This window comes from Caretta caretta, chromosome 7, assembly GCF_965140235.1.
Source record: "Caretta caretta isolate rCarCar2 chromosome 7, rCarCar1.hap1, whole genome shotgun sequence".
Taxonomy (NCBI): domain Eukaryota; kingdom Metazoa; phylum Chordata; order Testudines; family Cheloniidae; genus Caretta; species Caretta caretta.
Genome location: NC_134212.1, coordinates 41677453 through 41693663, shown reverse-complemented (window position 1 = coordinate 41693663; position 16211 = coordinate 41677453). Strand labels below are relative to the sequence as shown.

General features: G+C 43.8%; 1 protein-coding gene across 2 annotated transcripts in view; it reads right to left on the bottom strand.

Annotated features, from left to right (window-relative positions):
* Positions 1 to 16211, bottom strand: part of CENPP (centromere protein P) — a 315918-nt gene that overhangs the window by 277838 nt on the left and 21869 nt on the right. For both annotated transcript variants that reach the window (XM_048858371.2, XM_048858370.2), the window contains exon 6: positions 3027 to 3123. In XM_048858371.2, the coding sequence (XP_048714328.1) occupies positions 3027 to 3123 (97 nt within the window). The remainder of the gene's footprint in view (positions 1 to 3026; positions 3124 to 16211) is intronic.

Below are 16211 nucleotides of genomic sequence, written 5' to 3'. Positions count from 1 at the left end.
TTAGCATGTTTAGTCAGTTAATTCTATTACTAAGAGATTGAATGATAGAATTTGGAGGTCAGGTTGACATTTGGAGGAAAGTCAATGATTGAAAGCTTTCTACACAACCCTGTTAACAGGAGTTAGAAAGAGCAACAAAAACAAAGGAGTTGAGCATCGCATGAGCAAAAACCTCTATGAATGTACTGGAGGAACAATACAGAACAGTGATGTGAAAAAGTGTGTTTCTTAAAACAAGCATAATAAATTGTAATCATAAAAGAAGATATTAAAGGAGTAAAAATTATGCTAAGTGTAGGAAAAAAGTAATGGGGCAAAGCAGATTTTAGGTATTGGATGAACTGAAGTTAATTCAGAGAAAATTACTGTTCAGGAAAGAAAGTCATAAAAAAAAAGAGGTGGTAAAACTGATTTAGGGAAGTATTTAAGAAGGTGAGTAATGTACTTTATGTATAATTATTTTTATAGTTTAAAAATTTTACAATGATATTTATTTGTCATCTTGGGGCTAAGAAAAAATGTTAATAAGTTAGTTAAATGAGTTTGGCATATGCCTACTGTAGTTGTGCATGTTGAAATAAAAAAAACAAGGGAAAAGCACTGTGTGTTCATTCAAATGCCTAGCACACTTATGGACACGAATAAAAAATAAGAAAAATCAATTAGAAATACCTCTAAGAGGGTTCAGGCTATTTTCTAAGTCAAGAAAAAATATTCTCATGGCCTAAAAGCCATCACACAACTTTATTCAATGGCAGAACATCCTTTAAAAAGTTGGAAACTTCATCTAAAACCTTACATTTTAAAAAAATAAAGTAAAATTGTATTACCATGAAAGTTCCATGGCTTGTAAGAAAACTGTACAGGATCACAGTTCACTTTTACAATTCTGTTCAATAGCACCTCTTTCATAGCAAAGTCATAGTGATTCTTGGATCTTTTAATGAATTTAAGCCCCTACTCTCTCTTGAACCATGTAATATCAAACTAAACTAGTGTTAACCTTACCATACATAACCTCTCCTCAGATACATTCTCCATAAATAAATCTTAATTTGCTATCTCTTCATTTAATGAATATGTTGTTTTTGTTTAGATAAGTTCTTTTTTGTTTGCTTCTTCACGACATTACAGACAGCTATTTTACTGGTTATCAAACTATGCTATAATTATGTTAATACAACAATAGTATGTACCTTCAAATACAGTACTTAACATTCAGACCTTGAAATTACTGTTGTGACTTTTTGGTATTTACTATTACTTATACGATATTTTTATTGTCTAAGACCTCTGACAAATAAAAAATATTACAGAAACAAATTGGTTTATATTTTGCTACAGAACTACCCATGTTTTTGAAACGTTAAATTCTCAGCTGTGAACATGACTACAACATAATTTATCCCGCATTAACAGATAAAAGTGGGACTGACAAAATCTGTAATCATTCTGTCAGAATCTGCAATCTTTCCGCTGCTTTGCTGAGCTGATTTTTGCCTCAGTATATATGCTTATTCCACTTTCAAGACACATTTTAACATCACTCCCCAGGCTAGTAATCATGCATATATCAACAGTCATGTCATCCCAATATAACTATGTAAAATAAGTTGTAAAACATCCATAAAAATGGGGAAAATTTGACTCAAATATTCCATTTTTTCTTAAATTTTCCATTGGCTCTTACTGTTTTTTCAATAGACTACACATGGGCTGAAATCCTCCAGCTTTACCAAGGACCAATGGGAGTTTTCCTGAGCAACAACAGAATGAAGATAGATCATCATTTGAATATCAGATTCAGGGTTAGATTGTGTATAAATGACCACTTCAATTTGTAAGCATGTAAAATACCCTGCCAAAAAAGAGGAAGTCCTTCATCTGTATTCAAGTTGTGTAGCTATTTCTTTGGAATCTTCTCCTTTCCTGGACTACAGTGAAAGATTCATGTCTGGTACGAAGAGGTTACTCAATTTTTTTTCTTGTATATTTCTTTATTTTATGGTTGGTTGGTTAAACCTTTATCCCTAATAATGCATTTTATTTAAAAAAAAATTATGCATTTTAGTTAAAAAAAGCCAACAACCACCACCACCAAAAAACTGTAGCATGACATCTTATGCCATTACAGTTGTAATGGATTTGAACGGGTAAATCCCATGACATTTTTAATATGAGGTCCGCTATTGCCCAGTCACATCTTGTATAAGGCTTTTTTATTTTTATTTCTGGCTACAAGAGGTAACATTTGAAATTAATGTTTTTTATAAAAAAAATCCAGGGAATAAGTAAATAAATGTTATTGCTTGGAGATGGTATGCTGAATACATATTTTACCAATTTATTTGTTTTTTAAAACTTAAATCACTGTTCTTCCAAGTAAAACTACAGCAGAATGAAACGAAACACCACTAAGGAACAAATTATTATTTACATGAAAAATTACACAAAACAATAGCAAGGCAATTCAGTGACCTTCTGACCTGACCCCCAACTGCTTCCTGACCTTCTTGTCCATCCTAATAAACTTTCCCCCTTCTCCCCACCTGCTGCAAAAGGGCAACACCCCTTTTCTTCCAGCTAGCCAGAGAAAGACCCACTCACATGAAGTTGCAGTTGGAACAGTATTTTAAATTTCCCTGATGCCTTTACACTAGATTTAATCAGACTGCAATTTGTCTGAAAAAGAATATGGAAAATGCTATGACAAAATCAACTTAAATGACACATTAATAAAGAATTTTCCTTTTGTACATATGGGACACAAAATACCCAGTAAGTTTATAAACCTTTGGATAATGTTCTTTCTCCTCCAATTGCAAGTTTAATAGTAGTATTATTAAAAATTATTTAAAAATTATTAAAAATTTCTACTCAAAATTAAGATTGCTCTATTATTCTGAAAAGTGCTATGCAGAGTAATACTTATGTTCAATTTGCCCTTTCATCACAAAACTCTTATTAATATCAACACTTAGGAATGATAAGGAATGAAATATATAGAATGTTTTGTCACACACTACCTTGAAATGTTTGAAGGCGCGTTTGCGATGTTCACACCACTCAGCAAAGGACGAAAGGCTTCTGAAAAATAGCAAAAGGTTTCCTTGTTCTTCGACACTGTAGGAAAAAAACCCAAACAATCTATGTAGTGCCTTCAGGCAGTTCTGGTAAAAAGCATCTATGATGAGTATATGTAACATGGGTTTTTTCTGCTAAATAATTCATAGCTAAATTCATTACATTTGTTTCTTAAGCTCAGAACTTGCAACAAGTTGCATAATGGAAGAACCTTCCACATACAAGCTGATTTAAGGCAATGGGTATATGTGCACTGGAGGATCGAGATGTTAGTTTTTAAAATTTCTGTAGTACTACTGCTAGTAAGATGTAAACAGAAAATATGGGACTCAAGGAACATACTATCAAAATGAAAGATATAAAAACAAATAAAAAAGAAATGTATATAGTTTTAGCATTACAACATATATTTTAGGAATGGTCATTTTTTATTTTAATATATATTGTTTTTCATATTTCTGAACCCTGACTCCTGCCCTCTGCACCCAGCGTTAGGGGCTTTAAGGATTCAAGTAAGGTCTCTCTCCTCCTGTACTCTCACACATAACTCTGTAAAAACAGAGACTCTTCTATCTTTCTTGGACCACCAGACTACAGTCTTCATGCCCATAGTACATCTGAACAATAATCAAGGAGTCATTAGTTCATTTTCAACACCATGACATTAGTCATGGCGATATCAATGCAACAATTTATTTTCGGCATCAGTATTTTCCAACACTTTTAGAAAATACCACCTTACTTTCTAGCCATATGGACTGATATTGAATCCCAGGACTACTATGATTCTCTCAACTATTAACTGGCCTTTGCACAACTCAGCTATATCTCTGAGACACAATCAATATCAGGCTCTCAGCCTCTGCCTGCATTATGTTCAACTGATCAAGTTAGCCTTGAAATTGGATTTTCAACGGAGAAACAAGACGTTCTATTCATCAAAACATACATTTTAACTTAAAACAGAGATGTTCCTATATTTCTGAAACAGTTATATTAGCCGGAGCCTATATTTCTTCACATGAAATAATTCCGTTAAATCAATGGAATTTCTGTATGCAAAATAAATATAGGATTGAGCCCCACTATTTTTGTTGTTAATAATTTACATTACACTAGTGCACAAAGCACTCAAGCACGATTAGGGCCACATTGTGCTGGTTTGAAAAAAAAAAGAAGTGACAAGGTTCTATCCCTTATTAAACCCTCAAGAAACCAATGTTTGAATCATTTCCCACAGAACTTTAGGTTTTTGAATTCACATCTATAATTATATGTTTTTAATAAAACTGCTCAAATTTCTTAATTCCACCAAAAAAAAGAAATTGATGGAATACAGGCCTCACTGAACACAGACAAATGCATAGCTGGAAACCAGTCTGGCTTATGTCTGTGTTAGCATTGTTAAAATAGATGTTAAATTGATAATGTGTTTAGATTTGATGAAATACTTGTAGGATGCTGCATGTATTGATCTTACCTAGAACATCTGCAGCCCATGATATAAAGTTTTACAATGAAAACACTCGACATACCTCTATAATTGTGTAAGTCACCAAACAGGAAAGACACATTAGTTATTGGTAAGTGTTCGTCCTGCATCCAAGAAGGCTTATTGAAATCAAATGAGCCATTGTAAAGCATCAAAGGACCAAGACTTTGCTGACGGCCTGTGCACATGCACGTACGTACACACAAAGAGGAGACAGGTGCCACGCCTGTTTGAATGCTGCGGGAAAGGGAATAAAAATCCCTGACCGGAAGGAACTTCATCCCTATGCTGCTTGAACTCTAAGGGGCAAAGATTTCTAAGCATAAGTCAGGAGTCCCCAGGTGTTTAGCTTGGGATAGCCCTAAAGGAAATACAGGATTTGTTTTATTAGAGAAATTTCTATTATCTTTTATTGTAAATAACTCATGTTTCTTTCTCTTAGTTCAGGGGTGGCCAATCTGTGGCTCTGGAGCCACATGCAGCTCTTCAGAAATTAGTATGTGGCTCCTTGTATAGGCACCGACTCCGGGCTGCAGCTACAGGCATCAACTTTCTAATGTTCCAGGGGGTGCTCACTGTTCAACCCCTGGCTCTGCCACAGGCCCTGCCCCCACTCCACCCCATCCCGCCTGCAGTGCCCTTGCTCCTCCCACTCCTCCCCCAGAGCCTCAGCCACAAAACAGCTGATCGGGAAGCATGGAGCTGCTGGTGGACAGGAGGCACCGGGAGCATGGGGGGAAGGAGAGAAGCTGATGGGGGGCTGCTGACGTATTACTGTGGCTCTTCAGCAATGTACATTGGTAAATTCTGGCTTCTTCTCAGGCTCAGGTTGGCCACCCCGTCTTAGTTAATAAATCTTTAGTTAGTTTATTGCAGGATTGGCTACAGGCATTTTCTTGGGTGAGAGACCTGGGATGCAATTGACCTGGGATAAGTGACTGGTCCTTTGGGATTGGGAATAAACCGAACATTACTGCAATTTTTGGTGTAAGGGACCATCTATCACAAAGACAAGCTTGCCTGGGTGGAATGATAGTTTCCCTGGACACTCTGGTCTATCTGTGACTCCTTGTTAAGGCAGTTATAGTGCTTTAGGAGTTCACACTTGTTACTTCGTTGGCGAAATCTAATTCTAGAACATACAACCAGTTTGTGCCATGTTCCTGGACAGTCTGGACTGAGGATGGCACTCACACTCGTGAGTCACTCCAGACAGGTTGACACTCTGTACTCTTAGTGCTGATTTTGGATTAAAATTAGTATGGGAAATATGTCTTAGATTAGGCTGTCTGTAACTGTGTGTAACAACCAATAATGGAGCCAGCACGGTGTCTGGATGGGGCAGAAAACACACCTTACTTCACTTACAGTTCAAAAAATGAGAAAATGCTAATTGCTGTTTGTGGTTCTCTTCAATTTCCTGTATCTTTCAACTTTACCTAGAATGTCTTTCAGACAGAATTAATCCCACTGAGAACAATCGGTGTAAAACAGCCATATGAAATTATATATTTTGTTCCAGGGCCTGCAATCTTCGATTAGCAGTAAGCAGAAGTTAAGTAAAAATTTTTGACAATGGAACACAGTGGTAGGCCACAAGCTCCTCATCATGTTTCCAGTCTGTTGACATGAAACCCTGAACTTTTTTTAAATATATATCTCAGTCATTATATGCAGATCTAAATTTATCTCGGTTCTGACTAGCTTATATTTAGGCTTGGAAGGATTTAATTAGTATGGGTAAATCTTAGTAAATGTCGATTTCACTACACGCCCACAAACAGATGAAAAAATATTTTCATAGATAAAGATTTATAAATCAGCAAAGTAAGAAAAATGCTGCTCGAGAACTTAAAGTTTAAGTATACTTATATTTTGTACATTTTGGCATGTGATGTAACTTTTTGAATTCCATTATCTACTGGATAATGACCACCTATGGTTTGCCCCTTGTAATTATGCACAATGGCAAACATGTAAATTGATAAAAATCTAGAACAAAATGCTTAAAAATAAACATTGATATTATCTATTGAAATTATTTTTACAAAATCTAATGCTGCCAAGCCCACCTACATTCTAAACGGTATGCAGTATTATTTGTCTTGTCAGTCCCATGATATTAAAGAAACAAAGTGGGAGAGGTAATATCTTGTACTGAACCAACTTCTCTTGGTGAGAGAGACAAGCTTTTGAGCTTACACAGAGCTCTTCTTCAGGTCTGGGAAACATTCTCAGCATCACAACTAAATATAAGGTGGAATGGATTGTTTAGCATACATAGTTAATATATATATGGTACCAAGGTGGGAAAAAATCAATTTTTAAAATCAACTTTTTTTTATAAAATGATTTTTGAGGAAAAAACCTATCTAAAGATAAAGATATATTATAGCTCAAAGATATCTCATCATGGAAAAGGGATTATTAATTCTATACTATGAGACAACGTTATTCATGTAATATTTAAGAAAAGTTTTGTGAACGAGTTCCAATAGTTCAGGGATTAGGGAACCAATTTTATGGGGTTCCAGGGGCTTCTGTATAGATTATTTAGGTTAATCTCTATCTTCCCAAAGGTACTCAGTCTAGAAGATATCATCAGCGATGCTTAGTTTTACAGTTCTCACACTGTGGATTTGTGTCTCCACAGATAACATGCTTGTTAACAGCAAAAATGTTTTAAAATAAATAGAAGTGAGAAATAACAGACCTCAACCCTATTCTTCCTCTGCAAATTTGTGTACACAGAGTCAGTCCCTTACCTCTCTCTAAAAGTGCAAAGTTTCAAAAAGTTCAATGAATAGAAGATTGTTGGGGGCGCAATAGATCTGGACAAGTAGAAGAAGTCTGGAGATAAATGTAAAAAAGGAGGGACAGACAGTAGAAACAAAAGTGAAACTGTTGGAGCAGCATATTCCAGAAGTCTTGAGGTCTTTCTGCGTGTAGCCTTCATTGATTTGAGGTCTACCATACCATTCTCTCACTAGAGGGGAAAACCTTTCATGGCAGCAGGCCGTAAAAAGAGACCCAGTTTGGAAATATTTTAATGAAGTTCCTCTACCTGTGAGTAAGACAGGCATGCGCACAAAATGCAAACAGTGCAACAAAGAAATGCAACGCCTGATCGTCCAAATGAAATAACATCTTCAGAAGTGTTCCTTCTCAGGAGGAAGCTGCGTTGAAGCTGATGAAAGGAACATGAAGGATCTTCAGGTTGGCAAACTTTTTTATTTCATATGTCTTCCTTAAGGACTGCCTGTCTTCCTTCTGCACTATTCTTGAATTCTCATGTTTGAGCAAAAAAATATATTTGTTACTCTATGGTACTATCATTTTAGATGCAGTTCTGATAAAAAATAAAAAGCTAAAATAGGCAGATCTTCCTTTTACAATTTCACCTTTAAAGTAGTACTAAGTGTCAGTGAATACAATGAGCAATACTCTATGAGCAGTATGGTAATAATAATTAAATAACTGCATTGACTTATTTTGTTTAGGAGAATCCATCCTCAATATACAGGATTCTGAAGACTATCCACCGTGACAAAGTTCCTCCTCTACCTTGGTGGGTCTTGCGCTTATTGGGGGATTTGCTCGCCTTAGAGCTTCACAGCAGCCCTCAGCTTGGCCGTTTTTCTGAACCCACAGTCCAGGTCAACTCCTCCTGAGTCTGACCAGGAGTTGGGAGGTTTGGAGGGAACCCGGGCCTGCCCTCTACTCCAGGTTCCAGCCCAGGGCCCTGTGAATACAGCTGTCTACAGTGCCTCCTGGAACAGCTGTGTGACAGCTACAACTCCCTGGGCTACTTCCCCATGGCCTCCTCCCAACACCTTCTTTATTCTCACCCTAGGACCTTCCTCCTGGTGTCTGATAATGCTTGTACTCCTCAGTCCTCCAACAGTCCACGTTCTCACTCTCAGCTCCTAGTGCCTCTTGCTCCCAGCTCCTCACACACGCACCACAAACTGAAGTGAGCTCCTTTTTAAACCCAGGTGCCCTGATTAGCCTGCCTTAATTGAGTCTAGCATTTTCTTGATTGGCTGCAGGTGTTCTAATCAGCCTGTCTTAATTGTCTCCAGAAGGTTCCTGATTGTTCTGGAACCTTCCCTTTTACCTTACCCAGGGAAAAGGGACCTACTTAACCTGGGGCTAAATATATCTGCCTTCTCTCACTCTCCTGTAGCCATCTGGCCCAACCCTGTCACATATTCTCCCCCCCCCCCAACCCCGCTCAACACTACGGGGTTGGGCAACTTGGGACGTCAGGCAGTGTACTCGTGACAAGCCATCTGCGTTGGCATGGTGGCTTCCAGCCCGGTGTTGTATGGTGAATTGGAAAGGTTGTAGGGACAGGAACCATCTGGTCACCCTTGCATTCTTCTCTTTATTTCGCTACATCCACTGGAGGGGTGCATGGTCGGTCACAAGGGTAAACCTTCATCCCAGAAGGTAATAACATAGTGTTTCCATAGCCCATTTCACAGCGAGGCATTCTCTTTCAACCACAGCATACTTCTGCTCTCTCGCGAGGAGTTTCCTGCTGAGGTAGAGGATTGGGTGTTCTTCATCTCCGACCATCTGTGATAGGACAGCTCCCAATCCTACTTCAGATGCATCTGTTTGTAAAATGAATTCTTTGTTGAAGTCTGGGGCTTTAAGCATGGGGTTACTGCAGAGGGCTGTCCGTAGATCTATGAATGCTTTCTCTGCGGCATCTGTCCACTTCACCATGTCTGGACCCCGGGCTTTTATCAGGTCTGTCAGGGGACTTGTTCTGGTAGCAAAATGGGGAATAAGTCGTCGGTAGTACCCCACCACACCCAGGAATGCCTGGACTTGCTTTTTCCGATTCAGCCAGGGCCAATTTTGGATAGCCTCTAGTTTGTTTAGTTGGGGCTTGACCATGCCCCTTCCTACAATGTAGCCAAGGTATTTAGCCTTGGCTAGCCCAATAGCACACTTGGCTGGGTTGGCTGTGAGGCCAGCCCATCTTACCGTGTCCAGAACCACTTCCACCTTTTCCAAGTGGGTTTCCCAGTCGGGGGTGTGAATAATCACATCATCCAGGTATGCCGCTGCATAACTGGTATGAGGCCGTAGGAGCTTGTCCACAAGACCCTGGAAGGTGGCAGGTGCCCTATGCAGTCCAAAAGGAAGAATAGTATATTGAAACAGACCCTCTGGTGTAGAGAATGCCGTCTTTTCTTTTGCATCTTTGGCAAGGGGAATCTGCCAGTATCCCTTTGTTAAATCAAGGGTGGTCAAAAATCGGGCATTGCCCAGGAGGTCAACTAACTCAACGATACGGGGTATGGGGTGTGCATCGAATTTGGATAGCTCATTCAGCTGGCGAAAGTCATTACAAAACCTAGTGGCGCCATCAGGTTTGGGCACCAACACGGTCGGGCTTGACCACTGACTGTGGGACTCTTCGATGACTCCCAGCTCCAACATCCTTTTTACCTCTGCCCTGACCTCCTCCCTTTTTGCCGCTGGGATCCAATAGGGCCTTAAAGTTACCTTTGCCCCAGGGTCTGTGTTAATGTGGTGATATGCTTTGGTGGTCCGGCCTGGTTTGGTTGAAAAACACATCCTGGTATCGGTTGATCATCTCAGTTACCTCCTTCTTCTGGTTTGGTGTCAGATCAGTGGATATCCTGATCTGCTCCTGCATGTCATTTCCCTGGATTGGGGTCTCTTGGGCCACTACACACGCCTCTCGTTGATGCCAAGGCTTTAAGAGGTTAATGTGATAAATTTGTTCTTGTTTCCGGCGGCCTGGCTGCCGCACCTTGTAGGTTACTTCTCCCACGGGTTCAACCACCTCATAGGGCCCCTGCCATTGGGCCAAAAGCTTGCTTTCTGCCGTGAGTACCAACACCATCACCCGATCCCCTGGTTGGAACTGTCGGACTTTTGCCTGGTGATTGTAATGGGTTCGCTGGGCCTCCTGCGCCTTTTCCAAATGTTCCCGTACAATAGAGGTGACCCGGGCTATCTGTTCCCGCATCTGCAACACATGGTCAATTATATTTCTCTCCTCATTGGGTTCCTCTTCCCGATTTCTTTTGTGATATCTAGTATGCCACGGGGATTACGTCCATATAATAATTCAAAGGGGGACAACCCAGTTGAGGCCTGAGGTACCTCCTGGATTGCAAACATAAGGTAGGGTAGTCGGGTATCCCAATCCTTCCCGTCCCAATTTACCACTTTCCTTATCATTGCCTTGAGGATTCGGTTAAACCTTTCTACCAGCCCATCGGTCTGCGGATGATAAACTGAAGTTCTCAGGGGACGTATATGGAGCAGTATACAGAGGTCCTTCATTAGCTTCAACATAAATGGGGTACCTTGGTCTGTTAAGATCTCCTTTGGTAGCCCCACTCGGGCAAAGATCCCCATCAACTCTTTCGCTATCGTTTTAGAGGCCGTGTTCCACAGGGGGACGGCTTCTGTGTAGCGAGTAGCATAATCCAGAGTGACAAGTATATATTGGTGGCCCCGAGCCATCTTCTCCAGGGGTCCCACTGGGTCCATGGCTATTTGCTCGAAGGGGACCTCTATGATGGGAAGGGGTACTAAAGGTGCCCTCAAGTGGGGACGGGGACTGTGCAGCTGACACTCCGGGAAGGACTCCCAGTACCTCCGCACTTCTTCATGTACTCCGGGCCAGAAGAATCGTCGCAGGACCCATGCCAGGGTCTTCTCTACCCCCAAATGCCCCCAAAAAGATGACTATGGGCCAGACTTAATACAGCATTCTGGTGTTTTTGAGGTACTAGGATCTGCTGTACCTTCTGCCCCTGTACTGGTGCAATCCGGTATAAGAGATTTTTCTTCATTATGAAGTAGGGTCCTGGTCCCTGGGTTTTCTCTTCCACGGGGACCCCATCTATTTCGGTCACCTCTTTCTTAATGTTGTTGTACCTTGGGTCTTCAGCCTGGTCCCGTCCAAAATTTCCTCTCCAGGGGCTAATCTGTCCGAGATCTAGGGGGCCAGTCTCTGTTGCCTCTACTGGTTCAGAGGCGTTAGGGTGTGGGTCAGACTCGGGTGCTTCTCCCTCCTGGGTGGCCTCCTTTTCAGCTGCTCGGGTCCGCCTACCTACGTGAGCGACCCTCTGGCTTTGGGCCAGTATTCGGGTTCCCAAGGCTTTAGCTGCCCTTCTTTCCTTTTTCGTCTTTCTAGCCCCTCTGGGAGCGGAGAACAAATCTGGGGATATTTCAGAGAAGATTGGGGGTTGACAGTCTACTGTGGATGCCTCACTAACTTCAGGGCTTCCCCCTTTCTCCAATTCCCCGACCGGGAGTAAGTCTCCAAACCCTGGGAAGTCCCTCCGTATGAGCACTGGGTATCGGAGTTTAGGGACTACCCCTGCTGCTACCTCAGTAGCGTTCCCCTGAATCTCGATTTTTACTGGGATGGTGGGGTAATAACCAACTGTCCCATAGATGCACATTATCCCCGTACACTTAGCCCACAGCAGCTGACTACGCTTCACGAGCTTCCCAGAGACAAGCGTGATAGCACTCCCTGAATCAACCAGTGCCGTGGTCTCTACCCCATTTAGCTTCGCTGGTCTGGTGCACATATGTGGGGTTAGTGAGACCCCCCACAAGGTGGATTAGGGAGCATGGGTCTGCCCAGTTCCCCAGGTTACTCTGCATAGGCTCCTCGACATTGGGACACTGTGCAGCTATGTGTCCCCACTCCCCGCCGGCGTAACATCTGTATGGAGCCCTAGGCATTCCCCGGTCTCTTGGTTTGGGCAGTCTAACATCACGATCCTCTTCCCCCTCAGTGCTCCAACAATTTGTTGCTTCTGGTGGGCCTTCAGCCCCTCTCTTTTTCCACCTGGGCTCTCCTGGCGGCCCAGTCACCCGAGCTCTAAGGCTTGGTGCTGCTAGTTTAACCCGGGGTGCTTCTTCCTTAACTGGTCGGGTTAGCTCCCTCGCCGTCCTTCACCTTTCGACCAGTGCGACAACCTCGTCATAGGTGGAGGGTTCATTCTGGCTTACCCAGGCATAAAGGTCTGGCGGTAATCCTCTCATGTACCGGTTGATGACCAGAACCTCTAGTATTTCCTCCGGACTCTGGGACTCAGTTCGTAACCACTTTCCTGCGAGATGGTTGAGGTCATAGAATTGGGACCGTGGGGTTTTGTTTTCCTGGTACCTCCACTCATGATATGGCTGGGCCTGCACTGCAGTCGTTACCCCAGATCTGGCCAGGATCTCTGCTTTCAGCTGGGGGTAATCTGCCGCAGCCTCTTCTGGCAGATCATAGTAGGCCTTCTGGGCCTCCTCACACAGGAATGGAGTGAGGATGCCAGACCACTGTTCTTGGGGCCAAGCCTCCCGCAGGGCTGTCCTCTCAAAGGCCAGGAGGTATGCCTCTACATCATCCTCCCGCGTCATTTTCTGCAGCCAATTGCTGGCCCGCATGATCTGCGTCCCATCATAGCTGTGATTCAGCTCTGTAAGGGCCTTTACCTGGTTTACCAGTTCCCGCACATTGCCCAGTCTTGAGCAGCCTGGTCCATCAGCAGGCCATTAGTCTCTTGCTGCAGCCGCACTGCCTCCTGTTGGGCGGCTGCCTGGACATGGGTAGTCTCCTGCTGGGCAGCCGTGACTTGCATCAGTGCCCGCACTACCTCCCCCTGGCTTACCCCCCCCACACACCCTCCTTCTTCCGCCGCACTGTGTACACCAAATCCCATTGCTGATACCAGTTGTAACAAAGTTCCTCCTCTACCTTGGTGGGTCTTGCACTTACTGGCAGATTTGCTTGCCTTGGAGCTTCACAGCAGCCCTCAACTTGGCCGTTTTTCTGAACCCACAGTCCAGGTCGACTCCTCCTGTGTCTGACCAGGAGTTAGGAGGTTTGGAGCAGCTCGCAGAGACCCCTTTCCCCTCTACTCCCCCCATGGCCACGGGAGTGGGGCTAGGGCACGCAGAGAGCCTGCCTTAGCTGCAGCCCCGCTGCACCCAGGGGTGGCAGGTTTGTAGAAATTTTGGTGGTGCCCAGAACCTGCCCCTCCCAAACTCTGCCCCCCACCTGCCTAAGGCTCCAGGAGGGAGTTTGGGTGGGGGGAGGAGGTCTGGGGTGAAGGTCTTAGACTGGGGATTAGGATGCAGGAGGGGTGAAGGGTGCAGGCTCTGGGAAGGAGTTTGGGTGCTGGCTGTAGGCTCCGAGCTGAGGCAGGGGGTGGGGATGCAGGAGGGGATGAGGGGGTGCAGGCTCTGGGACAGAGTTTGTGTGTAGGCTCTGGGCTGGGGCAAGGGGTTGGGGTGCAGGATCTGGGAGGGAGTTTGGGTGGGGGAGGGGGTCTGGGATGCAGGATTTGGGATGGAGTTTGGGTGCTGGGTGCAGGCTCCGGGCTGGGGCAGAGGTACAGGAGGGGTGCAGGCTCTGGGAGGGAGTTTGGGGCAGGAGGGGGGTGTGGGAAGGGGGAGAGGGTGCAGGATCTGGGAGGGAGTTTGGGGATACGAGGGGGTGCAGGGGTGAGGGCTGTGGGGCTGAGGATGAGAGGTTAGGGGTGTGGGAGGTGCTCAGGGCTGGGACAGAGATTTGGGTGCGGGGGGATGAGGGCTCTGTCTGGGGCTGGGGTTGGGGGCGTTGGAGAGGCTCAGGCTAGGGAGGAAGGGCAGGGTAAGCCTGCCCTGCCATTAGTGAATGGGGGGCACTAGGACCCTGCTGCAGCAGTTGATTCAGGGAGCCGGCCAAGCAGAGTCAACCTGAGCTGGGGGAGGTGAGCGGGGGCAGCAAGTAGGGGGAGAGACCCAGCCCTAAACATTGGTGGAGCTGGGCCCCTGGGCCCTGAATATTGCTGGAGCCCGGGCACCACAAGTGTATATAACTTGCCATCCCTGGCTGCACCACCGGAGATCGCGATCAATTGGGAGAGTCTCCATGATTGACCTCAACCAGTTGGTGACCACTGGATTAGAGGCATGGCTGAATCTTCATTGGATAAAGAAGAAAAGCATTTCCTCTTTGGGTTGGCCTTCTCCAGTTTTAATTGTAATTGTAAATCCAACACAGGAATGACCCCAGATCTGTCACCTAAAAAGAATGGCTCAGGTATGGCAATCTTCCTCACATCCTCTGCAGTGAAGACCAATGCAAAGAACTCATTTAGCTTCTCTGCAATGGCTTTGTCTTTCTTGAGTGCTCACTTAGCACCTTAATCATCCATTGACCCCACTGACTGTTTGGCAGGCTTCCTGCTTCTGATGTACTTAAAAAAAACTGATGTTAGTGTGGTGTCTTTTGCTAACTGCTCTTCAAATTCTTTTTTTGGCCAACCTAATTATATTTTTACACTTGACTTGCCAGAGTTTATGCTCATTTTGAGTTTCCTCAGTAGGGGTTTAACTTCCAATTTTTAAATGATGCCCTTTTACTCTGCTATTTAGCTATGGTGCCATTTGGTCTTGCTGCTTATCAAACTTGAAATTTAGATTAAGGTTTCTAACGAAGAGGGGTGAAGTTCTCGAACAGCCTTCCAAAGGGAGCAGAGGGGGCAAGAAAATCTAACTTGTTCCAAGACTGAGTTTGATAAGTTTATGGAGGGGATGGTATGATGAGGTTGCCTACAATGTTACATGGCCCATCTGCATCTATTAGCAAATATCTCCAAAGGCTGGGGATGGGACATTAGACAGGGAGGACTCTGAGTTACTACAGAGAATTCCTTCCCAGATGTCTGGCTGATAAGTCTCACCACGTGCTGAGGCTCTAACAGATTGCCCTATTTGAGATTGGGAAGGAAATTTTCCCCAGGTCAGATTGGCAGAGACCATGGGGGTTTTTCATCTTCCTTTCTTCAGCATGGGTCACTTGCTGGTTTGAACTAGAGTAAATGCTGGAGTCTCTGTAACTTCAAGTCTTTAAATCAAGATTTGAGGACTTCAGTAATTCAGCCAGAGGTTATGGGCCTATTATAGGAATGAGTGGGTGAAGTGCCTTCGAGCCTTTAAGTCTATGAGTCCATGAGATGGTTGATCTACTGACACCAAACTGGCTAGCTACTGACCGGTAGCAATCGGGAGTAGGGAGGTTCCAAATGATGATGGCTAGGCTAAGGGCAGCTTTCATCTAGGTGTTCTGCTTTGAGGCTCTGGGGCAAACTCTGCACAGATTTCCAGGAAAGTGTTTTAGGACATTCTAAAGTTCTGCCACCACTGCTGATCATCCCAGGTCTATAGCACTATCCTGTCCCGCCCGTCATTGCTAGAGCACAAAAAGCAGCACGTCACCAAGTGAAGTCGTTCCAGGAAAACATCAAGGAGACATGTTGGTCAGTTTCAGCCTCCTCCTAACAGGCCCTGTTCCTTAAGTAACTGAACAAAATTCAGGTATTCATGCAACAACCTATTCACCACCATGAGGATAACAGTGCTTGCCAATGCCTCCTCCATGCTTCCAGACAGCACTTTGAAAATACTACTGGCTCACAAAATATAGATGGATGATGGGATGAAAGAAGAGCAATCTTGGGAATTACTTAATTTGACCCCAAATCCCAAAATTCCACTGCCTTCTAGTAGGTATCCCACAACAGATGTACGAAAAATCCCAGAATGCATAAAGTACAGTTGCAGAGCAATCCACCATGGGATGCAAGAC